Source organism: Colletotrichum karsti (assembly GCF_011947395.1).
Source record: "Colletotrichum karsti strain CkLH20 chromosome Unknown Scaffold46, whole genome shotgun sequence".
In the NCBI taxonomy this organism is placed as follows: Eukaryota; Fungi; Ascomycota; class Sordariomycetes; order Glomerellales; family Glomerellaceae; genus Colletotrichum; species Colletotrichum karsti.
Window position 1 is genome coordinate 303,511 of NW_024065946.1, and position 23,512 is coordinate 327,022.

At 51.8% G+C, this 23,512-nt stretch overlaps 7 protein-coding genes across 7 annotated transcripts; 3 read left to right on the plus strand and 4 right to left on the minus strand.

Annotated features, from left to right (window-relative positions):
• Positions 1–1,588: 1,588 nt before the first annotated feature.
• CkaCkLH20_11241 (amidohydrolase) lies at positions 1,589–2,551 on the minus strand (the record flags this gene model as incomplete). The annotated part of the gene is made up of 1 exon (XM_038893955.1): positions 1,589–2,551. The coding sequence occupies one exon, from the start codon at positions 2,549–2,551 to the stop codon at positions 1,589–1,591; it is 963 nt and encodes a 320-aa protein (XP_038740781.1).
• A 1,712-nt stretch (positions 2,552–4,263) lies between these two features.
• CkaCkLH20_11242 (uncharacterized protein) lies at positions 4,264–6,024 on the plus strand (the record flags this gene model as incomplete). The annotated part of the gene is made up of 3 exons (XM_038893956.1): positions 4,264–4,330; positions 4,444–4,866; positions 4,934–6,024. The coding sequence occupies 3 exons, from the start codon at positions 4,264–4,266 to the stop codon at positions 6,022–6,024; spliced, it is 1,581 nt and encodes a 526-aa protein (XP_038740782.1).
• A 627-nt stretch (positions 6,025–6,651) lies between these two features.
• Positions 6,652–7,437, minus strand: CkaCkLH20_11243 (uncharacterized protein; the record flags this gene model as incomplete). The annotated part of the gene is made up of 1 exon (XM_038893957.1): positions 6,652–7,437. The coding sequence occupies one exon, from the start codon at positions 7,435–7,437 to the stop codon at positions 6,652–6,654; it is 786 nt and encodes a 261-aa protein (XP_038740783.1).
• An 8,063-nt stretch (positions 7,438–15,500) lies between these two features.
• Positions 15,501–16,508, minus strand: CkaCkLH20_11244 (Glycoside hydrolase family 10; the record flags this gene model as incomplete). Its single annotated transcript, XM_038893958.1, has 1 exon — positions 15,501–16,508. One exon carries the CDS (start codon positions 16,506–16,508, stop codon positions 15,501–15,503), a length of 1,008 nt encoding a protein of 335 aa, XP_038740784.1.
• An 897-nt stretch (positions 16,509–17,405) lies between these two features.
• CkaCkLH20_11245 (uncharacterized protein) lies at positions 17,406–20,381 on the plus strand (the record flags this gene model as incomplete). Its single annotated transcript, XM_038893959.1, has 6 exons — positions 17,406–17,616; positions 17,674–18,400; positions 18,474–18,631; positions 18,687–19,050; positions 19,128–19,478; positions 19,562–20,381. 6 exons carry the CDS (start codon positions 17,406–17,408, stop codon positions 20,379–20,381), a joined length of 2,631 nt encoding a protein of 876 aa, XP_038740785.1.
• Positions 20,382–20,939: 558 nt separating this feature from the next.
• On the plus strand, positions 20,940–21,766 carry CkaCkLH20_11246 (endoglucanase a precursor; the record flags this gene model as incomplete). Its single annotated transcript, XM_038893960.1, has 3 exons — positions 20,940–21,343; positions 21,394–21,632; positions 21,687–21,766. 3 exons carry the CDS (start codon positions 20,940–20,942, stop codon positions 21,764–21,766), a joined length of 723 nt encoding a protein of 240 aa, XP_038740786.1.
• Positions 21,767–21,935: 169 nt separating this feature from the next.
• Positions 21,936–22,757, minus strand: CkaCkLH20_11247 (uncharacterized protein; the record flags this gene model as incomplete). Its single annotated transcript, XM_038893961.1, has 3 exons — positions 21,936–22,231; positions 22,289–22,393; positions 22,442–22,757. The coding sequence occupies 3 exons, from the start codon at positions 22,755–22,757 to the stop codon at positions 21,936–21,938; spliced, it is 717 nt and encodes a 238-aa protein (XP_038740787.1).
• Between the last annotated feature and the right edge of the window lie 755 nt (positions 22,758–23,512).

The window sequence follows — 23,512 nt, forward strand, 5'->3', positions numbered from 1 at the left end:
CGTCAAAAGCCAAAAACAAGCTTGTTTTCCACCGCTGTGCCGGGATTGAATCATTGCCTATTGCTGGAGTTGTCACATAGAGGCTATTCTTTCCTGATTCGTCCACCGCTTGACATTGCGCCCAGAGCTCGGAACTCGGAGACCCCATGCGGAAGTCGGACGGCCTAGCTGCCAAAGCTGGGGGAGGTTGCAACAGCACCGGCGTCTCGTCTCGGCAATTACAAACAGCCAGTTGGAATCCGGGGATTTCGTGACTGTTCTTTGTAAATCCCCAGTCCCCATGGGACGAATTGTGGGGTAATTATTGGGAGAATTTGTCCGTGGAGTTTTTCATCGCTGTTTGTTCTTCAAGGCCACTGATCATGTTAAAAGGGCGTTTACACTTCCCTGACTCGGCGTACTGCGCAGACACACACAATACGGACAAATGGTAGGACTTCTCCGTGATAGTCTCTCTCTCGGCCGGGATAACTCAAGCGACGGAAATACTAACCCAAAGGAATTAGCAGCGAAAAGCTCTCCGGGGCATGGAACCATGATAGTAAGCCTCGGCCTTTCAGATCTCACCGACGCTCACAAAACCCCCCCGCAATCCCGCTTTATTCCCCGTCGCCTTTTCCGCTACAAAAGTTCTTCAGCGGCACGTTCAACATCTTACAGACCAGATCGGTCTAGACTCGCTCTTCTACGCGGACTCTCCGACCCACGGTGTAAGTCAGTCCGATCATGATTGCTCTTCCGCTATACACTCAAAGATGTACTTAGGGTCCTTTTGGTGTCCGTACATACTGGAATAAGCCAGTCCCGGCCTCACTCGGCCAACTTCCACGCTTCGCCCACGGCTTGGCGGCTTGCTTCGGTTCCATAAGTCTCGAGTTCGGCTTTGCTTTCGGATACGGAACGGACGGCGCGGAGGACCCGCTCCGCATTCAAACTAATGAAGTAGTTTGCACAATCAACACCGAGGATGGTGGCAGGTGCTGCTCACCAGAAACCAGAAGGATGTAGTAATACCGCAGAGAATGTGGGGTTGGAAGGAAGTTGTCCGATGACTTGGAACCGAAGATTACGCACATCGAACAACCAAAGCAATGTGTTAAGGTTGGTTTGGGACTTTGGATGATGGGCCTTGGCAACGGCCGAGCATGCGCAACAGCTCATTGGCAGCTGGAAAGCCAGTTGAACGTAGGTCGGTTGACGGCTTTTGATATTGATCACTATGCAACATTGAAGATGTCTTTGGTCTCAACGGACATGGAGAAATACTTCATTTTCCATTGGTACCATTACTCTTCCAGTTCACGTGGCTTATCATGCAATACCAACCATTCAAGGCTACGTAGGTTTGGACAGAGCAATGGAAACTCGCTTGACGCTTTGAAATGGCCCAGACCCAGGTTGTCGGTAACCAATGAAATGACAGTGTTCGGATAATCAAGCAGACGGTGAATTTCGCATTTGAGAGGAATTAATATTCTTTATTGTTAGGTTGTTGTCGTGAGTCATTCGTCGTACCCGACGTTCCTGCTGCCATCGCTATGCTGAATTACTAGAAAGGATGAACGAAGCTAACAGATGTTGTTGAAAATCATCTGCTGTGCCGTGTATTCCATAAATCCTCCGCGTTTCCTCTGAACAACCTGTCGACCAGGATGTCGTCTTTACCGCACCAATCAAGAACTGTTTCCATCCATGGCCTGATGTCTAATCCTTCGAACCGGGTATGCGGCCAGTCCGTTGCGAAGATGACTCTATCCTTGCCACGAAGGTTAAGAACCTCTCGTGCAATGGGCTCCAGGTCGCTATGGTCGGCCTTGGAGCTCAGTCGGTACGGAGCCGATAGCTTCACGTAGGTGTTACCGGCTCTAAGAAGCCTTGCCAAGGACTTGAAGCCGTTCATTTCGTATGGGTTGTGTGAAGGCATGTCTTTGATGCAAGGGTGGCCGAGGTGGTCGATACAGACGCGGACGCCAAGAGTCGGTACGATGGGCTCGAGAAGCTCGATCATAGACATGGGCATGTAAACTTGAATAACCCAGTCTAACGGCTTGCAATCCTCTGCATAGCGATGCAGGAGGTTATCGAGCTCGTTGGCATCAAGGGACTTGCCAACCGATGAGAGGTTAATGCGGACGCCTCTTACACCGAGCTTGTGCCACTCCAGCAGTGTACTTTGCGGCAAGCTACCGGGTTCGAAAGCCACAACCGCACGGCCACGGCGAGGACCCAGGGCTCTAAGAGCATCGAGGAGACATGTGTTATCATTGCCGTAGATGGAAGGTTGAACGAGGACGATGTTATCGATTCCAACCGACGATTCGAAGGTGAGGGCGTGCTCGAGACGGTGCGTCTTGGGGCAGTATATTGCGTCTCTTGCCAAGGGATATGCGGCCGGGTCGACGACGTGCATGTGTGAGTCCCATGCTCCGCGGGGGATCCGCTCTGGCAGGGTCAACCTCCGACGGGCCGTCGAAGTAATAACTGTTGGTATTACTTTGTCGTTTCTTGTCGACGTCGATGTCGGGTTTAGGAGAGGCTGAAGGAGGGCCATGATGGTTCTGATATGTCGATACAAGTAAGAGTGTGCCTGGAGCATGCGCCGCTGTACCATGTTGAGGGCAGCAGCTCTATGAGTGAGGGTTGAGGGGAGGGCCCTATCGGTAGAAGAAGTAGATGGAGGAAACGAGGGGGACGAATGATAGAGGCGAGGCTCGGGTTTCTTGCCGATTTGATGGTGACAAGTATCTAGGGACGGAGGGGTGGATGTGGTTGTGGTGGTACGCGGGCGCCTACTGGAAAGGCATGGAAGGGATGAATCCTTCTCCTCGCGAGAACAAACTGGCGACGGCACCGAAGGTACGACGGGGTTTTCGTCATCCGCAACTGACTGCAGGAACGTCAGAGGACCGTGATGGCGGCGGCGGCGGTGCGCCTGCACATATGGACGTCGGCCCATCGTGCTCGCTGAGATCCTGCCGACTGCCCGGCTCGTTGAGTGGATCATTGAGTTGCAGCATACTCGAGAGGAACCTTTCACTCCTCTAGGGCAGCCCGCAGTTTTACGGATTCTCCAGCAAGAATGGCAACAAGTAGTAGGAGCGATAGTGGAGGTGGTTGAGGGCGAATTCGTCAAGATGAGAGGTGCAGGTTTCTGGTTTTGGGGAGGGAAATTCTGGGCGGTGTCGCTCGGAGGATGTCCGATTCTCACAAGGTACAGCAACTGAGCAGCGGTTTGGCGTTGCGTATTGGTGGTTTGGGACGATTTGCGCGTGTAACTACACTACGCATATGCTCTTCAACTATTTTCAGAATCTTGCCTATGGAACATGACCGACGGCATGCATCGGCCATATGTGCACGGTAGGGATTATTTGCTTCGGGTTATTGGATAGCGGGCGACGACAGCATCGTTTTACAGGCGCATATGTGAGTGTGAACGAGAGAATACAGCTACTTTTCCTTTGCCACGAGTCAGGACGCGGACCACAGTTAGTGGAAGCCAGGCCTGCCGGAAGTTGACCGAGCATCGTTGAGAAGAGAGATTGAGCGAGTGAAAGTGAGAGAGACGCCTCGACAGAGAGAACACACACAGAGAGAGCCTGGACCAGCCGGAAGCGGACCGGGAATACCGGACGATGTTGAGGTATCTCACCACCATCATTCCGTGAGACAATACCTGGACCCTTTCATCTGAGAAGACAACCCACCGGCACTTGGAAATGGTGTGAAGGGAACTGGCACTGGATGAACGCAACTCCCGAGTGGAGATCATTACTAAGAAAGTCTCCAGTTCGCGTTTGCCTCCGGTTTTTCCTTTCAAAGTTGCGTGTTCCCCCCAAAATCTTTGTTCGGTCAACGTCCGACGTTTTTCATCTCCACTCTCTGCACGAGATCCTCCTCCACGCGCGATCGACTCGAACTGAAATCGTGGGGTTGGCTTCACGAACCGGGGCCGCAAAATCCGGAGAAGACTGAAGCGGGAGAACCTGCATCGCTTGGCCGTCTTACCCCGTGGAGGGACTTCGCTTCAACCCCGCGGTTGAGCGACGACGCTCGTTGAAGGAGGGGGAAAAGAAAGGCGACATAAGAAGTGACGAGTCGTCGGAGGCGAATGGTGCGTGACTTGGTCACAGTTGCGTGTCGGAAATAGGGGGCGACCGCAGAAAATTTCTCTCATTCATCTCACTCACTTCGAGGAACTCGCACAACCTGCGTTCCACGAACGCGTTCGAACCGTCAACCAGTTCCATCAGACCCTGGAAAATGGTCGACTTCAACGCCTACTATCTCTTGACCATTATCGTTATCGCGTGCGGGTCAATCCCCAAGGGTAAGTTTCTGTTTATGTACGGTCAAGTCAGGTCACCGCATAACGCGACCGTGATCTGTCATTTTCTCCACCAAAAAACCTCCGTTCGCGGTGTGCTGATGGGTCCTCAACAGGTTATGATGAGGGAGGCTTCAGCGCCTCCACGGGCTTGACCTCATTCAAGGAAGACTTTGGCCTCTTATCGAGTCAATGGGTAGGCAATGAGTCTGGACTGGCTGACCGCAAGGCCAATATCTCATCGTTTGGTGTTCTCGGCGCCGCCTTTGGCTCGATAATCGCTCTAGGTTTGAACGATAGGCTCGGTCGGCTTCGGACATGGCAGGTCTTCATCGCCCTCTGGATGACCGGCGCCTTGATGCAGGTATTCTCATCCGGCATCTTAGGATTGATGCTTTTCGCCCGCATATGGGGTGGGTTGGGTGCCGGCGGTCTCACCGTCGTGGCGCCGCTGTATCTGTCTGAGATTGCGCCCGCAAAGTCGCGCGGCATGGTGGTCAGCATATACATGGTCGTCTTGCTGTCGTTCCTAACCATCGGTGAGTTCTCATTCCAGGAAACGGCCCCTCCCTCGGCGAACCTCCGACTGACCGATCTCGATACTAGGTTTCTTCATCAATTACGCCGCCAACGCAACGCTAGCCGCGACCAGGATGCAGTACCGCCTCGTCATCGCCATCCCTCTCATCCCGGTGGGCCTGGCGTTCATCGCTTCCTTCTTCCTCGCTGATACCCCGCGCTGGCTGGCATCGCGGGACCGGGGCGATGAGGCGCTCGCCGTGCTTGCCAAGCTCCGCCACGCAGACCGGAGCGACCCGGCCCTCGACCTCGAGTATGAGGAGATCCACGAGCAGCTCCGCAACAAGCAACAGATTCTCGCGGACACTTCCACCTGGGCCATCTGCAAGGAGACCATCACCATTCCCACATATCGAACGCGTTTCCTCTTGGGGGCTGTGATGCAGACTGTGGCGCAATGGTCTGGCGGTAACGGCATCACGTACTACATCCCGGAGATCTTCCGGTATGCCGGCGTCGTCGGTGACAACACATCTCTCATCACGAGTGGTGCTTATGGCGCTGTCAAGCTCGTTTTTACGATGGTCTTCACCTGGGGTCTCGTCGATGTCTTCGGGCGTCGGCGGTGCTTCATCCTAGGTCTCTTCCTGCAGTGCATCACCCACGTATACATGGCTGTGTACATGGGCATCTGGATCGATGGAACCAACAAGCCTGCCTCGGACGCCGCTATCGCGTCCGTTTTCGTATACGCCGTTGGCTGGTCCATCGGGCTATGCACCGTACAGTACCTCTATGGCACAGAGATCTACCCGACGCGCATCCGTAACGTCTGCTACGCCACCAACATGGCGCTGCACTGGTTCTTCCAGTTTGCCGTTGTGAGGGTAACGCCCAATATGTTTGTGAGTCTTGACGTCTGGGGCGCGTACGTCTTCTGGGCGTGCGTGTGCGCGGCAGGACTTGTACTCCTCGGTCTATGGGCGCCTGAGACTAAGGGTATTCCTATGGAGCGGATGGAAGAGCTTTTCAGCGGTCCATGGTGGATGGGCTGGAGGGCGAGTGTGGATTTGGACTCGAGTGAGACGAAGCCCTTCGGGCGCGGAGATTCATCAGGGAAGGATTCGAAAGATTCGAAAGAGGGACCATTTACTCACGATCGAAAAACGGATGTCTGATATGCTTTCGACTTGTTTTTCTTTGTAACTCTACGTTCATTAGCATATTTCTTATAATGATCACACATTTTTTCTCACGACTGAAATGACTTAGAGGATTGATATCGAAGATGCCGGCTACGATGGATCGGGCCGGATCCGAAAATAGTGGGTCTTCACGGCCGAGCTCCCGGAACCATGATTTTGGGATGAAGGTGGGTGTAACGATAGTGTGCTACCATACTCGCAAATGTTTTGCAGCTGCGCAGACTTTACAAATGCAAACAGGTCTCCTGGGATTGTCATGCCAAGATACTAGACCTGAGGCAGGCCCATAAACATGTGTTGTCAATCTTGGAGGCTCCGGTTCTCGGGATGGAGCTCGTCTCCGTAATTTCACCGAGTACGGCTTTCAGTTCCACATGACGCAATGGAACAGTTTGTAACAAGATGTCAGAGGCATTGCAGATATTTCCCGGTTTTCTCGGTGTAATTAGCCAACTATTTGGCAAATCTTTGTACGTTCAGATCTAAAACGAGAATCCCTTGCGGATGATCGAAGAACGCCTGTGCTCACTTTCTTGAGGGGAGAGTCGAAAAGAACGAAACACATCTGACTTTTCCTTCCATTACGCGACACTACACAAGTCATTTGGCTTTTTGCCGATAAAACAAGAACAACGCCAGTTCTCGAAGTTGGAACGCTAGGTATAGCACGGGAAAAAAGAAGAGACCACAGGCGGTCAGTACAATAGAGAAAGTGCAGAATTCGGACACCCTGGATTTCGATAATCCGTTGGGGTCAGCCGTCAGCGTCGTCTGCATAGCAGCCAGCACTACTGTCACGGCACCGAAGACGAAGAGGTAGGGCGCCAGGAATCTTGAGAAGTAGTCGACATACTGGTGGTGTGTCTCGAGATAGTCCCACTCGCGCAGAAATAATTTCGAGTAAAAGTTGAGGCGGGTGAGTCGCAATTCCCCGTAGTGATATCGAGGAGCCACTTCATCGTCCCTTGTCTTGGCGACGTTTTCTATGAAAAGACACCAGTTCTCCCAGTTGACCTCCGTCGGAATCAGACCCGTTGCTTTCGCGATGTTGAAATCCGTTTCGTGCACCACCAAGCTCGCATAGGTCCTGAGAAAACCGTATGCTGCTGATCGGTAAGACGAACCAGGCCGTAAGAACTTTTCGAAAAAACCGTAGTTGAGAATGCAGTGCGGAATCGGCTTGATGAAGATACGGTCATAATACCATACGAGGTGTAGGTCTGGCCGCTCGGTAATAACGATCTGACGGCCTTTGATGGCTTGGTGATGCAAAGGACTGATGTTATTTCTCTTGGAGACGAGAAAAAGCATGAAGTACAAATCATCAAGCCTCTTGGTTGAAAGCTCTCTGCGGAGGAAGTTTTCGACGGCCGAGTTGTCGCTCATGGAGATGCGTGGTTGGCCTGGTACGGTATGATACGGCCTCAGCACATTTTTGGAAATTCCGGGCCAAAGTTCGGCCTTCAATGTGAAAGGGACGTGTTCTGGATCAATCACCATCCCATTTGAAACAAAGTGTTATGGTGCTGATCGAAAATATCTGATGCGTATACAGGAAAACCGTTCGCAATTCACGGCAGAGGCGAATTGATCGGATCCAAGTCAATTTGACCAACATATTCACGAGAGGAGAAACAAGCAGGAGGGCTGTGCCATAGGTCAAGTACGTAGCGTCGACGCGCCTGATTCCGAGCCTGACTGTTGATGAGCTGAGTTGACCAACCCAATGTGCATGTGCATAAGTCCAGCTGGCTGCTGTCATTGGATCATGACAGCAACAAGTTGACGTGGCGCAGGCTCAATGGCTAGCTGCAATGAGGCCTTGTGGTGGTGGCGTAGTAATATGTCTGATGCAGAGGAAACCAATCACGTTGTTGTCGCACCTAGCCGCTGACCATCAGCTTCATCGAGTGCTTACCGCTGCGGGGTTACGCGTTGAGAAAAGATCTCAGCACCAGGCTTGGAACACGTGACGAGAAAAGATTGCCTTATGACGCACCCAGAATCTCAGTGTCGGCCTATTTACAGCCTGATCATCCTCGCGGAAACACAAACTCCTCAACGCTGGACGAAAAGAACTGCTTTCGAGGATCGGATGTGAGGATACCGAGTAGGCACATGGACTTTTGAAGATGTCGGGACGATCGGAGCCGGTAAGTCTCGGATGAAGGGCGCAGTCCCCTAAGATCATGTGGCCTTTCACTGACTATGATTATCTCAAGCCGTCCGGGTTTGGAACCCCTCTGTTTGAGGGTCATGAACCTAACTTGGAGTAAGGCTCCTGGTAGAGTCTACTATTATGACGAATATACGGCCACTGATCCTCTCACTCTTAGCATAATTGCCGTCCATGGTATCGGCGCTCATAGAGATTACACATGGAGTGCCGGGGGCTCCAGTTGGCTCAGCAAGGAAGACATGCTACCAAGCTGCTTTCCAAGAGCTCGCATCATGGCTTATGGATACGCGTCTAACTGGCTCGGCCAATTGAGCATGGCGACCTGCCTGGTTGATGTGGCCGACCGACTTCTCAGCCTACTGCAGGATTTGAGAAAGGTAATACCCGTCATTTTTCTCTGGATCATTGCTGTGGCTGACGTGGTTGTGTGGTTTTTCTAATAGGATTGTCCTCATAGGCAACTCGTCTTCATCGCACACTGTTTTGGAGGTATCGTGATTGAAAAGGCCTTGCTCCAAGCTTTAGCACGAGGTACCTATCATGATAGGATCTTAATGGCTTCAATCTCGGGGATTGTTCTCTTAGGCACTCCTCATCGAGGCTCGTCGTCTGCGGGACTCGCACAGACTGTCGCAATCATTGCTGCGGCCCTCAATTACGCCCATAAGTCCCCTCTTTTGGAAACGCTCGGCGGAGACTCACAATTGCTGGACGACACAGTCAGAAACTTCGCTATTCAGGCGAACCGCTTGAAACTCAACATTCATTGTTTCTACGAGGAAAGAGAGACAAATATCGCCCCTTTAGCTCGATCATTGACGTCGAGTTTTATCCCGGTTTCTCGCAGAGTGAGTGGTAATTGGGGACTTTCAAATGAAATGCTCGCGCTCATGCCTTTGCACTAGACCACATTGGTTGAGAGAGAATCGGCCTGTCTCCAAGGGCACGGCTGTACAGCTTTGACTCTTGACCATTTCCAACTGAATAAGTTTACAGATCCCCATGATGCGAATTACATCTTGGTGAGACACGCAGTGGGGGAAATGCTACTCGCTGCTTCAGACATATGTGAGAACATTAGGGATGATCAAATATTGTGACGTGCCTGCTAACTGATTCAAAGCCAATCTGAAATTTACAAAATGCCTGGAAGAGTTATACGTCGTGGATCCTGGATATCAACTTCAAAACATCCAAAACACATGGGGGAAGCGGTACCAGGGGCCAAAAAGGTTTAGCACCAGTGACAGCCGCTTCCTTGATTGGCAGAACGACGAACATGGCCGAGTACTTTGGATTACTGGGAGCACCCCAGTCGAGCAAAGTGTCATCGTGTCCGGAATTGTCAGCGAGATCATGAACGATTCATCCAGCAAGTTGGCTTTCTGCTTCTGTGAGAATGGCCGCGACATAGATTCGATATCTGTATTTCGGATTCTGATCTGGATGCTGGTCAAGACACACCGTAAACTGGGACGATACCTCAAACCCTTCGGCACCCCTGGAAGAAGTCTTACAATCGATGTGTTGGATTCGGGGCTGCTCTCGTTAATGCTCTCAAATATGATCACGGACCCGGACATTTCGACAATTTATTTCGTCATCGACCAAATCCACACTTGTGGCGATAAAATGAGCCTTTTCCTTGACTTTGTATCTCTCAGCGCTTCTGAAAAGACTTCAAAGATCAAATGGATCATGTCCGGAAGCCAGCAGTTCCAAACTTTCTGGCTGGATGCCATCTGGGTCACCAAAGTCAACCTGGGGCAGTCTACGCAGCCGCTAGCAGCCACGCCCTTCAAGCCACCTACCATACAAGGCTTGGTTTCTAACACCCCGGTCTATTATAGAATTCGAGGACTCGGAAGCTCATGGTCCTTGAGCCAATCAAGACAGATTATCAGCGCTTTGTTCTCGGCCGATGAACAACACATCTTCGACTTCTGCTCGAGTTTAGTCCCAAGTTGTGACGATAACAGCGCGAGTCAAACTTTGTTGATGAAAACAGACTACCCACCAAACTTCTTGGCATACTTGGAAGGAGACTTAAGCGCAAACTGTTTTGTCAATACTCCAGGTGGAAGACTTTGCTTCGATCGCCATTTCCAGGGATTCACCCAGCTGTACGCGAATCCTCTGGACGAACCAATTAATGCAGAGTGAGAACATCGAGTAACTGGCCTTCCACAACGCTTAAATAGCTAACATTCAGCAGCGTTGTTGCAATTCCAGACTTGAATGGACATGCCTACTCCTCCTGGAGACCCGAGGGGAGCACTGGTGGAATCTGGATCCAGGAATTCTTCCAACAAGACCTGCCTCAATGCCGCGTTCTGGCCTATGGGTACATTCCTAAATTCGCCGTGGAAGGAATTCAGTCAATGAACAAATACTGCGAGGAGCTCTTGCAGTGGCTGCACTGTGTCCGCAAAACAGCCGAAGAAGCCCACCGACCGCTGATTTTCGTGTGCCACGGATTTGGGTGTCTCTTAGCTGCCAAAATACTCCTGAAAGCTGTCAATAGTCAAGAGTCTGGAGCTACGGGCGGCCCGCTGGCAGATAGCATCACTGGACTGATTTTGTTTGCGCCTTCCGAAAAGGGCGACATTCTCGATGAGATCCAGAGGATGCTTGAGTCTGAAGCTGAAAGCCCAAGTCTTGATCACGTTATTGACATGGTCAAGGATATTCTGGAAGAGCTGAGCGAGGAACTCATTGACTTTAAGACTTATCTTGAAGACAGTAAAATCCTGCATTTCGCGCCATCACGGCCGCCGAAAAGGGTCCGGCTGGACATGAAGCCGTGGTCACAACGGCGCGAACTTTTCGACCTCGATCCGCCTATGATCATAGACACTGCACAGAAGAAAGAGACTGTGCCAGGTTTCAAATCCAATATTCATCAGCTGGGGACAAAATCCTTACCCGCATACAAACGAATGCTTGGATTCGTTCGATCCCATGAGAAGGAGCAGGCCAAGATTCGCAGCCTAGAATGGCTCGAGGCCGGGAAAGTCCGACCGAAGGGCATTACTATCATGCATGATCCTCCGGCACCCATCGCTGATGTGGTTCTGATCCCGGGCCTCCAAGGAGATCCATGGGAAGCATGGTCCTGTACTCCAAGGAGCAGCACTCGCTCTACCACCTTGGGAAGGTTCTGGCCGCAGGTGTATCTTCCGACAACTCTCAACAACACCCGTGTGATGACGTGGGGTTCCGAAGCCGAGTTACCGAACCAGCTAGAAAGCTTCCTAGACCAGGCAGCGGGGCTTCTGCGGGATCTATCAGCTTTGAGGCCGATGGGTAGAAGTCTGGTATTCGTGGCACATGCAGAGGGAGGGTTACTCCTAAAAAAAGCACTGCTGCTGTCGGAAAGAGGCGTATCGGAGATTGAGAAAGATCTTATTAGATGGACATCCGCCGTTGTGTTTCTAGTCTCGCGTCGATGCTTGGGCAGAGATCGTATATCCTTCGACGTCCAGTCGCAACAGGCTCTCGGGAGCCAAAATCAGGAGTTCGCGAGAGGAGAGTCTTCATCAGACGTCGAATCATTTTCACTGCTACAGGAGACCTACGGCATACAGACCAGTTACTTCTTGGAGAGCTCGGTTAGGGATTACCGGGACTCGGTGCGATCTCACGTACGTGCTTTACCATCGATTCAGTCGGCAACCTCGACAACCTTCGCAACACCCCTGAAGTCAAAACCGGTCGTGGAGAGAATTCTTTCCAACGCGCAGGGTTTCTGTCGCTTTGAGAGCTGTTTAGACAATGGCTATGTCCGACTCTCCAAGGTTTTGAGGTCTTACACCGACAGCATCAAGGCTATGGGTCTGCAGTCGAGGGCGGTGCTGTTAAGTTCATTATACTTCACAGAGATCGATCACAGAGAAGGCTCCATTGAAAATACCGCGGTCAACACATCGGCATGGCTCTTTGGTCATCGAAACTTCGTTGACTGGTCCAAGTGGGCGTTTGGACCAGGATCCCCAGGCCTTCTTTGGATCAAAGGCAAGCCTGGTTCCGGAAAGTCAACACTGATGAAGAAAATACTGAGGCACCTCAAATCCACCGGTCTGCCCTCCTCAGTGTCCGTTGCTAGCTTCTTCTTCACTGCCAGGAGCAACGTCAAGCTGCAAAACTCGGCTCTCGGGCTGTTCCGGACGTTGCTGTACGTTCTCATCAGCCAAGACAAAGCCTTGCTGCATGCCTTCATTCCAGTGTATAGGGCCAAGTGTGCGAAGTCCGCGGCCCAGGAATTTGAATGGGAATGGAAAGAAGAGGAACTTCGAGCGTTCTTCGAATCTGCGTATGCGGGGAATTATCCTGGCGTCAAAAACGCCGTGGTTATGGTAGATGCCCTCGATGAGGTCCGCTCAGAAACCTATGACGAAGCATACCGGGTTGCTCAGGACCTCGTCCACTTTTTCCGAAACCTGGCCGCCAAAGGGAAACTCAAAGTCTGTCTGTCAAGTCGGCATTTTCCCAACATTCAAGTCCCCGATTGCGATCAAATCGTTGTTGAGGACTTTAATGACGACGATATCGCGAAATTTGTCAACGACAAATTCCCCAATCTTACAAGTAGCGGAAAGCTCAACAGCCTAGGAAAGAAAGTCGCAGAAAAAGCCAAGGGCGTCTTCATTTGGGTTACCGTGGTTGTGGGAAGACTCAAGGCCGGCTTGGACAACGAAATGACCGAATCAGGCCTTGAGCGAATCTTGGATGATTTACCTTCGGAACTGGAAAGGCTCTTTGAGGGCATGATCGACAGCAACATGAACAGAACCGAAGTCCAGAATGCCGAAGAAATCTTCCAGTGGATTTTGTTGTCTGAGCGACCGTTGGAGAAGGATGAGCTTCGGCATATCTTGACAATCAAGCGTCACCCCGACGACGAAGAAACTCCTACGACGTTGATCAATCACTGGTACGAGTCTCATAACTGCTTGGACTCAAACCCTGAGAGGTTCTTGATGCAGTTGAGATTGTATACCAGGGGACTTGCAGAAATTGTCCTGCGTCGTGAATCTTCAGAGGACTTATGTGAATCTTCTGGATCATCTTTAAAAGTTTCATCGATTCTTGAGAGCATTTCTATGCAGATTGAGAATTCGTATGAATCTTCAGGGCACCGGAAAGGCTCTTCTGGAGTAATTTTGCCAAATCCATCGAGTCTTAAGAACATTTCCACGCGACCCAAGAGCTTCGAAGAACCTCCAGAGCACTTGGGAGACTCTTCCAGAATAACTTTGCCAAAGTCACTTACACAAAGACCCGAGGTCGCCAGGCAATGTGGCAACACGCTTTTGGAGAATGAAGTCATGAAAGAAGAATCTGAAGCCCCAAAAGAACTACTTAACGCTATGAGAAAAGGTTCTGAAGCCAGGAAGAAAGACCGCGAAGTTAGGAAGAAAGACCTCGAAGCTAGGAAGAAAGACCACAAAGCTAGGAAGGAAGAACGTGAAGCTAGGAGGAAAGAACGTGAAGCTAGGAGGAAAGAACGCAAAGAGCAAACATCTGCAAACAATGAATTTGCGAATTGCGGAACAACTGCACCTTGGATAGGCGAGATGGAGCCCTGGCGCTCTGTTCCGAGTGCAGGAGAGAAGAGGCAAGAAAATGTTGGTTGGTCAGCGGTCCAGTTCATCCACGAGTCCGTTCGCGAGTTTTTCCTGTTTGGAAGCGGATTTTCCCTCCTTCGACCTGATGGGCTTAAACGCTCACTCTCCGAGAGACATGAGATACTGTCTGAATACTGCATGGCCTGTATTATGCAGAGCACGACTTATGCAAGCACAGCATCTGCCTCTGACCAGAGTCAGATGCCCAAGAGCCATCCCTTTCTTCAATATGCTCTATTGGGGGTGTTCTACCACGCTCGGCAAGTCGAAAGCAGCCAGAAAGTTGCTGAAAAGGTGCTGCACCAGCTTGCAGATACGCAACAAACTTTCTGGAGAGCGTGGCGTTTTGCTGCGTCTTTCTACAATGAAAAACGCAACGAGGGATGGGAAACAGGCTGCAGCCCGCTTCACCTGCTGGCTCGTCACCGGATGTTTCTTTCAATTTCCTTCATGCTGAAATCAGGATTCGACGTCAATGTCCAAGACAGCCACGGCGACTCGGCTTTGCATTACGCGGCTCGCGAGGGCATCGCTGACATGGTTGAGTTTCTGGTGAGCAACCAAACTGGCATTGAATCCCAAAGTCGCCACAGCAAGCAGAACGCGATGAGTTCTGTAATGGCGGAGGGTTTGATTGGTTGTGCTGCGAATCCCAATCTACAAAATCAAGCCGGAGAAACAGCGCTTCACTTCGCTGTTCGATCCAAAGATGTCGCAATTACCCAACTACTCCTTCAGCACGGGGCGCAGACAAACATCAAGAACAGCAGAGGGGAAAACGCTCTGCATATTGCTCTTAAAACACCAGAGTCATCAATGGTCCAAACGCTTATTGGGTATGGTGTTGATATCCACGCCCAAAATAATGCTAGAGAGAGCGTTGTCCACATTGCAGCAAAAATGTCAAATGTTTCGATATTGGAGTCACTCGTTCAACAGGGAGGGGATATTAATTCTAAAGACGGGCGCGGGATGACCCCAATACATCACAGAATCGCCCATCGATATGGGATTAGACCCCTGGTCAGGTTGGGCGCGGATGTCCGGGCCAAAAGCTTTGTCGGGAAGACGGTGCTGCACATGTTCATGGAGGATGGGTCGTGCGACCATGATAGCTTCAACGCTCTGGGAAGGACACAAGACTTGCTGTTCATTACGGACACCCAGGGCATGACAGCGCTCCATTATGCGGCCCATAAGTCATCTGCTGCGTGGGTGCAGAGACTATTGCTTATCCTCCCCGAGCAGGACACAATACTCGAGCTGTTGTCAAAAAGAAACCGACTGGGACAGACTGCAATTCACTTCGCCGCGCAAAGGGATAATCTGGATGCGTTCCGTGTGCTTCTTGAAGCCGGCGCCGATCTGGAAATTCGGGACAGAGACGGGATGACGCCGGTGGATTATGCAGCGGACAAAATCGCGCGAGAGCCATCGTTGGAGCGTCAACTGTATCTCAAAAGGTACCGGCGCATGCTGAGACGAATGAACGGCCGGATGGTTTCAGTCTTCACAAAGTAAATTGCCAGTGCCAAAAAGAGTTACGAGAGTATATATATCGACAAGTCTACACAATGCTTCATCTCCAGAGATCCATTATTCCCTCGAGTGATGGTTCGTAACCCAGCGACACTGCAAACATCCTAAGGGACGTTTACAAAGTTCTCCAAGGCATCATGAGTTGCATAAAATGCCCCCTTTGCCTTGTAGTTCTCGTCAAACATCAACGGGCTCGCGCCCGGTAGCCAGGTGTAGGCGTGCTTATCTGTAAACCCCCAAAAGCTAATATCGGTGATTCCTGCCTTTAGACCTTCGTCCATCACGGCACCGTAGATATCAGCCTGGAGGGAGGCATTATACGTATGGACATCTAGCTCGGCGATTGTCACTTCCAGGCCAAGCGCTTTGTAGGATTCCACCATGTTTGTGAGAATGCCCGGTACCGGAGCCGTTTCGGTGACGTGCATCTGGAGGGCGACTCCGTCGATCGGGACGCCGTCCGCCACGAGTCCAGCAATAAGGTTGAAGAGTTCCTGACGCTTTTCGGGGAGCGATTCGACGAGATTCTCGTTGATGAATAGTTTGGCAGTCGGGTCTGCTGCACGGGCGATGCGGAATGCATCTCCGATGTATCCTTGCCCGAGAACGTTGTAGAAGTCATTGGCTTGCAGGCCGCCACCCTGGGTTTCCAGGGCTTCGGTAACGACGTCCCATCGATCCAACTTGCCGTGATAACGGTGCATGACAGCCACGAAGTGCGCCGTCATCGCAGCGCGAAACTCGGTGGGATCGGTGATGTTGACCAGGTAGCTCGGGTTGCAGCAAGACGAGATGAGCCCATGTCCCTTAACCACCATGTCGTTGGCCTCTGCGAAGTCAACGAGGCGGTCGATGGTGTCCCAATTGTATTCTCCTTCGGCCGGGTTGATGAACGACCACTTCAACTCGTTTTCGGGGGAAAGACTGTTGAATTGCTTGGATAGGACGGCTGCGAATTGGGGATCATCCAGGTAGTCCGGATTGATCGCCCCAGACCCGATGAGAATGTTCTTTCTGGCTGCCTCCTCTCTGAGCGAGGCGGTTCCGGTGCCAGCGAACAGGCCAGCCGCTTCGGTAGCAGTGAGTATCGAAATGACTGTTGAAGTCTTCATGGTTCTGTTTCTTGATGCGTCGCGAATCTCAGGTATTGTAAAGTGAGTAAAGAGAGAATGATTTGCAACTACTACTTCAACATCATCAAGAATTATATAGATCTTTGTGGGGACGTTGAGATTGCGGCGGTGTTGCGCCGTCTTTGACACACCGCGTATTCATGATTACAATGACGTGCCAATGCAGCTTGAATGGATGAGGATTTGTGGTGAATCCCGAAATCGCCTTTTGGTATCTTTCATTGCTACCGGCGTCGACTGGGCACGGGCAAACCGAGAAACGAGAAATGGAGAATTGATTGACGCTTGTTTGCTGCGCCATGATATGCTGGTGATTGAGCTGGTAAGCCCTCGAGATGGACTTGCCGCTGGACTTCATCAAGTGCAAGCCAGCGAGAAGTCATGCTGTTGAACAACCGGGATATCCTTGGTCGCGATCACGTTGTGATGATTGAACGAGAACGACGAACGAGAGCAATAAGCGACTGCAGGGTTCCAAAGATCGAGAAGGGCCAACGCCTAAACGAGGAACGAGGGGAACGAGATGAACGAGGAGAGTTTACATACCCACCTGGAGGGTGATAGGGAGAGCTTGGAGCGGGGAGTTGAGCAACGAGGACCCCTTTCCATTGCCCACGTGAATTGTTCTTAAACGGGCAAGAATCAGTAATCATTTCGGATCTCACCGAGTTCTAGCCTTCGCCGTAGACATTTGATTTCCTAGCCTATGACATTCTCAGCTATGTATTTCCCAGCCCCAAAGTCAACAACCTTCAACTCCTTTCTACCCCAGTAGAGAACCGCAAGACCACCCGTATAGATTGAGGACCTGCTTCCGAAAGTCTTTCGACAAATCGAACACAGCCAATATCCATACTCTTCCCAAAAAACACCACGATGAACAACAAACGCAGAACTATGCGCTACGAGTTGGACGCGGGTGACGAAAATTACCTCTCTCCAGTCTCGCCTAACACCATCCACCGGGCTGCAAGCACTGGCGATATTGGTGGACAATTCTACCAACATGAACAGTTGGCTACAACTCGAAATCGCGACCCGTCGCCGCCACCCAGTGAACTCTGGGGAGGTGATGCCAAACTCTTAGGTAAGGCCCAAGTTTTACCCTCACAGGGAAAACTAATCCAACGTTTACGACTTGCAGATGAAGATGGCCGTGTCGAGATTGACTGCGACTCCAAGCTGGCGCGCGCGATGAGCATCATGTACAGAATGAGCAGAACCGAAACAGACGAGCGCCCGCCTCCCAGAACGCCATCTCCGGGGCCGTCGTTGCCGCCTTACGAGCGAGTGCAGGGAGAAACCGACCTAAAGGAATCAATCAGGCTCAACATTGTGATACAAGTCGTGGGCAGCCGAGGAGACGTCCAGCCATTCGTGGCATTGGGTGCGGAGCTTCAAAGACGTGGGCACCGCGTGAGACTAGCTACCCACGATGTGTTTGAAAAGTTCGTCAGGGACACGGGTCTGGAGTTCTACGGAGTGGGAGGCGACCCTGCCGCCTTGATGGCTTATATGGTAAAGAACCCGGGTCTCATTCCCAGCATGAAGAGCCTACACGAGGGCGAGATCCGGCGGAAGCGCGAAATGGTTGAAGAAATGCTCGATGGGTTTTGGGAGGCTTGCATATGCCCAGATGCTATCAGCGGCCAGCCCTTCGTGGCAGACGCAATCATCTCAAATCCCCCGACTTTTGCCCACATTCATTGTGCCCAGGCACTCGGCATCCCGGTCCATCTAATGTTCACGATGCCTTGGACGAGCACGGCGGCGTTCCCACATCCGTTGGCAAACCTGAAGAACGCCGGAGGTGATCGAGACTTGCCCAACTATATTTCCTACGGTGTTGTTGAGCACTTGACATGGCAAGGGTATGTCCATGTAGGGAAGATCGTTCTGCTGTCTCATATAGCTAGCGGGTTTGTTACTGACATTGATTCGCAGTCTCGGCGACGTGGTGAACAAGTGGCGAAGCAGACTTGATTTGGAACATATCGCCATGTTCGATGGCCCTAGGCTTGCGGAAGCATTAAAGATACCCTTCACGTACTGCTGGTCTCCGGCTCTTGTTCCAAAGCCCAAAGACTGGGGTTCGCATATTGGTGAGTTCTGAATCCTTACGCAGCTAGAAATATTTGCTGATTTGACCGCGACCAGATGTCTGTGGCTTCTTCTTCCGTGACGCACCCCAGTTCTCCCCTCCAGAGGATCTGTCCCGATTTCTTGCAACAGGGCCTCCGCCAGTTTACATTGGCTTCGGCAGCATCGTGTTGGACGATCCGGAACGAGTCGTCAACACCATTCTCGGCGCCGTCCGTGCAGTAGGAGTTCGCGCCATCATTTCTAAAGGCTGGTCTGATCTGGCGGGGTCAGAAAGTGACAACGTGTATTGGATCGGCGACTGTCCGCACGAGTGGCTGTTCCAGCATGTCGCAGCCGTAGTGCATCACGGAGGAGCTGGTACCACCGCCTGCGGCTTGAGGAACGGAAAGCCTACAACCATCGTTCCCTTTTTCGGAGAGTGAGTAACCCTTTCGAGACTATTGGTTCCAGAGACACGAAGACAGTATGTAAGCTAACCACAGACTATTCTCACAGCCAGCCATTTTGGGGCGACATGGTGGCAGAGGCCGGCGCCGGCCCAAGGCCTATTCCTCACAAACAGCTTACGTCCGAGAACCTCAAGGCCGCCATCGAGTATTGTCTGTCAAATCAAGCCGTAAGCGCAGCGCGAAAGATCGCCGCTCAAATGGAATCGGAAAGGGGCGTACAAGCGGCTGCGGACTCTTGGTGGAAGCAGCTGCCTCTGAAGCGCATGCAATGCGACTTGGTCCCAAGTCAACCGGCAGTTTGGACTTACACCAAGTCTAAAAGACCCATGAAACTGTCGAAGGCGGCTGCTGAAGTCTTGATGTCTCATGACGCGGTGCAGCAGAAGCATCTCTCGATGTACGTCTTCCACTGGCTTTGAGATGAGCTAGTTGGCCCAAATATTATCAGAACAATGATACGGCTGACACTGAAATCGGCAGATACCAAAGCAAAACTATTACGACCGACGTCACTCGCTGGGATCCAATCTCCGGAGGCGCATCGGCACTCATGGCCACGACAGTGGACCTAGCAGGATCCATCACAGGTATCGTGACGAAACCAATCGAAGAATACCACGACGAGAAACGCCGTAGAGCTCGGGAGTTGCAGAAGCAACAACAACATGTTGGTGTGGGCACTGCTGTCTCTCGTGATGGGTCTTTTGACGACCGAGTGTCCGTTGTGTCGACTGGCAGTGGGAGCGGCAGTAGCAAGAAACAACATTCAATGGCAACCAAGGTAGCGGGCGCATCAGCAAAGAGCATCGGCATGATCGGGCCAACTTATGTAAAAGGCACGCTGGTCGACATTCCCCTCGCCATTACCGAAGGCCTGAGGGCTATCCCGAAGCACTTTGGCACCGAAGTCCGCAATCACGGTCCAGTGACCAATGCCAAGAGCGGCGCCGTCGTGGCGGGGAAAACCTTTGCATGGGGAATCATGGACGGCTTGAGTGACTTGGTCATGGAACCAGTCAGGGGCGCGGGTAAGGAGGGAGCTCTGGGTGCTTTCAAGGGAGCCGGCAAAGGCTCTGCGAGTCTGGTGGCCAAGAGCGGTGCGGGCATGTTTGGATTGTTCGCGTACCCCGGTGCCGGAATCGCGAAGAGTTTGAGATCTGCGGTGCACAGCGGAACGAGGAAGACTATTGCCAAGGAACGGCATACGGAAGGGCAGTGGCTCGTCAACAGTCTCGAGGCGTTGGACGTGGATGCTGGTGAGATTGTTGCCTCATTCAATCGAGTTCGTAGTCTCAAATAGACACATAGAGAAATGGAGCGCAGTGGCTGTTTCTAAGAGTTCACGACGAGGGATTGTCGTTGTTGTTGGCTGGCTAATTTTCAGGCTTGAGATTTCAGCTAGAGACATTTCGGTAAACCCTAGCCAGAGCTTTCTTGTGTATTTGTACCGCTTTCTTTGTTGCCCTAATTCTTTTTCTTCTGCAACAGTTTCAAATGTTTGCTGATTATTGACGTCAGCCAACCGGCCGAGAAGCCGTGAGAGGTCTTGGTAGATACAAGAGCTGACGCAGTCTAGTGGGGTGTTTCGTTCCAATAAAACCCCTGAGCAATAGTCATTTTAAGCTTGATTTGGGATCCCCAAGTCCACAAATGCCAGGGATCAGCTCTTCCACAGCGTTGACTGTCCTGCTAAATTGACGGCAACCGGCTCGTTCATCTTATCGACACCTGCAGTGTGGGATTGACCCCAGTCACAACTTCCCCTCAGTCTCTTATCAACATGGGCTGTTCCTGCTCCTCATTGTTGGACGACACAGACGACCAACAACAACCACGTCCCTCACAGCCACCGATCAACATGCCGGACCGCCGCGACCACATCGTGACACTCGAGAAGAAATGGGGGTACCATGCCGTCGACGGGTATGAGCTCAATAACAACACATGGGGTTGCGACAGCGCGACGTCAGGCTCTCAGCGCACGCACTACGATGGACCTTCCGCCCCGGGATCCTCCGGTGCCGTTGGCATCGCGTGGTCCTCAGATTGGGAATGGCAAGGCGGCGAACACAACGTGAAGTCATACGTATACGGCGCGCGGCAGTTCCAGCGTCGACTTGTTAGCGAGATCACGGCGCTGCCGACTGAGGTGGAGTGGCACTACAGCACGTGGGATGTGCGGGCCAACGTCGCCTTCGACATCTTTACGGACCCGGACCGGGAGCATGCAAACAGTAGCGGAGAGTACGAGGTCATGATCTGGTAGGACTCGTCAGGCGCAATCGTGAAGAACACTTTGCTGACGGGAATAGGCTGGCGAAGCTCGGAGGCGTCTGGCCCATCAGCGAGTCCAAGGCGCCCATTGCGCATGTCGAGATCGGAGGCCATCAGTGGGAGCTGCATTTTGGATACAACCACGGAGGGAAAATGAAGGTCTTCAGCTTTCTTCCCGTCAACGGGCCGATACAGCACTTCAACACAGACGTGAAGCAGTTCTTCGATTACCTCATTCACGAACACCGGTTTCCAGCCCAGGACCAGTACATGCTCGGTAAGTGGGAATGAACGGATTGAACGGCGCATCGATATTCTGACAGTTTTGCAGTCTACCAGCTCGGAACGGAGGCATTCACCGGAGGCCCGGCGGAGTTTGTGGTGCCGAAGTTCATCGCCGAAATCCAGTAAAAATGTCTACGCCCCAGATACCCGGTGATCAAATCAGAGAGGAACAGATGCTTTTCTTCCCACGGCTTGCCGCGAGCACTCTAGTCTAATATTTTACAGTAGTAATACAGGATTGATACATCAACATGTTGAGTCGTGAGGTGAGACTTTCCGACACCGTCCCCGCGCATCATGCGATGCAGTGGTCAACGCCCGCTGTCAGCAGTAACTTGGCGTACTGCTGGTGCAAGAAGCATGCAAAGCCTCCCAAAGGCACACCCTTTCCGTCGCTCACGCCATCTATCACCATGGACTTGAGCTTGAACTTGGCCACTTGAGTTTTGGGGTCAAGCTCCGTGGTAAGTGTGATGAAAGTGTCCATCTCGCGCGGCCCTTCAGGTGCTACTCTGGGCGATAGACCACCACGAAACATCAATGTGTTAGGGGACTTGTCGATGACAATGAAGTCGTCCGCGAATATTGCGCCTGCGTCCGTGAGTAAGTGCTGGCTGCTACTAGGGACGACGTAGCTTGGGAACCTACCGACGGGATAGGAACTCTTTAACAAGTCCTCCTTCTCCCACATGTCACTTGCATTGGATCCGTCTTTCCTAGCCAATTCTATGATTTTGCGCTGAGGAGTGAATGCTGCAGCTGATTAGGACCCAAACACTACTCAGACATTTCTCGACTCACCATAACGACCCCAGAGACCAGCTGAATACGTTTCCACCAGTTTGGATCCACCATTCAGCGCATCTTCAAGCAGGTCAGGGCGTATCTTATCGAATGGAACGGTGCGTAAGTAGCAGTCGTGGAAGTCGGGGTTGTTCTTTGGGTTTGCCTTCTTGAGGAACGGGTGCTGGAAGACGGGATCCGTGGCCGGTGAGAACGATTCATCGAACGCACATTGGCGGGTCCATAGGTGGAAGCCGGTCGGCACCGCGATGGCTGTGCCGGCGACCAACTTTGAGAAGGTCATTAACCTCGCGCGTGTGAAGAGAGACGCCATGGTTTGTTGCAATTGGATGATACAAATAGGTCAAGATCGAAGAAGTGGTTCGCACGTGTAAGCCTTGATGTGACAGGAATGAAGATTTAGACTTAAAAAATGGCAGATTTTCCCGGGGCAAATTTTGAGTTGTTATCCGGATCGCTCCGTCTCTAGAAGAGCCTCAACCACGACGTATGTGCAATTGGGCCAAAAATTGGTATTCTCAGGGGTCTCGCGCTTTCGGCCTTCGGACTTTGAAAGTGCGAAAAAGTGATCATTTCAACCATGGCCAGGCAGAAAGACGGGTCCTCTTGCCGGCGGGAGACCCGCTCGGAAGTCCGTGGCCCCGTGGAGTCTCGGCCGAATAGGTTTCTTGCCAAGTGCGTCTCAAATAATGAACTGCTTCCCTATCTGTTTCTGTTAGAGATTCCAAGTCCTCTTCATGCTAATTGAGGGATCGTTCAACTACCACTCATTCAACTGGTCACACATTCACGGACCTGGAAACGTAGGCACCTTAATTGTGCTAGTTAATATGAACCGACCCATTCACTGCTTTATCCTAAGTTCATTTTGTTAAGACTTCATGCCAGAAACCTATATAACCATTTATCGGTACCAACGAGATTGAATGATTATTCGTAGAACAAGTTTCCTGAGACACGCAGAGCAGAACCAGGGCTCCGGCAAGTCGGAGCCGAAGTATCCACTTATTCCGGGGCCTAAGCCGGAAGCGGCGCGGTGGTGGATTAAATAAGCCGGCCGTTGCGGTA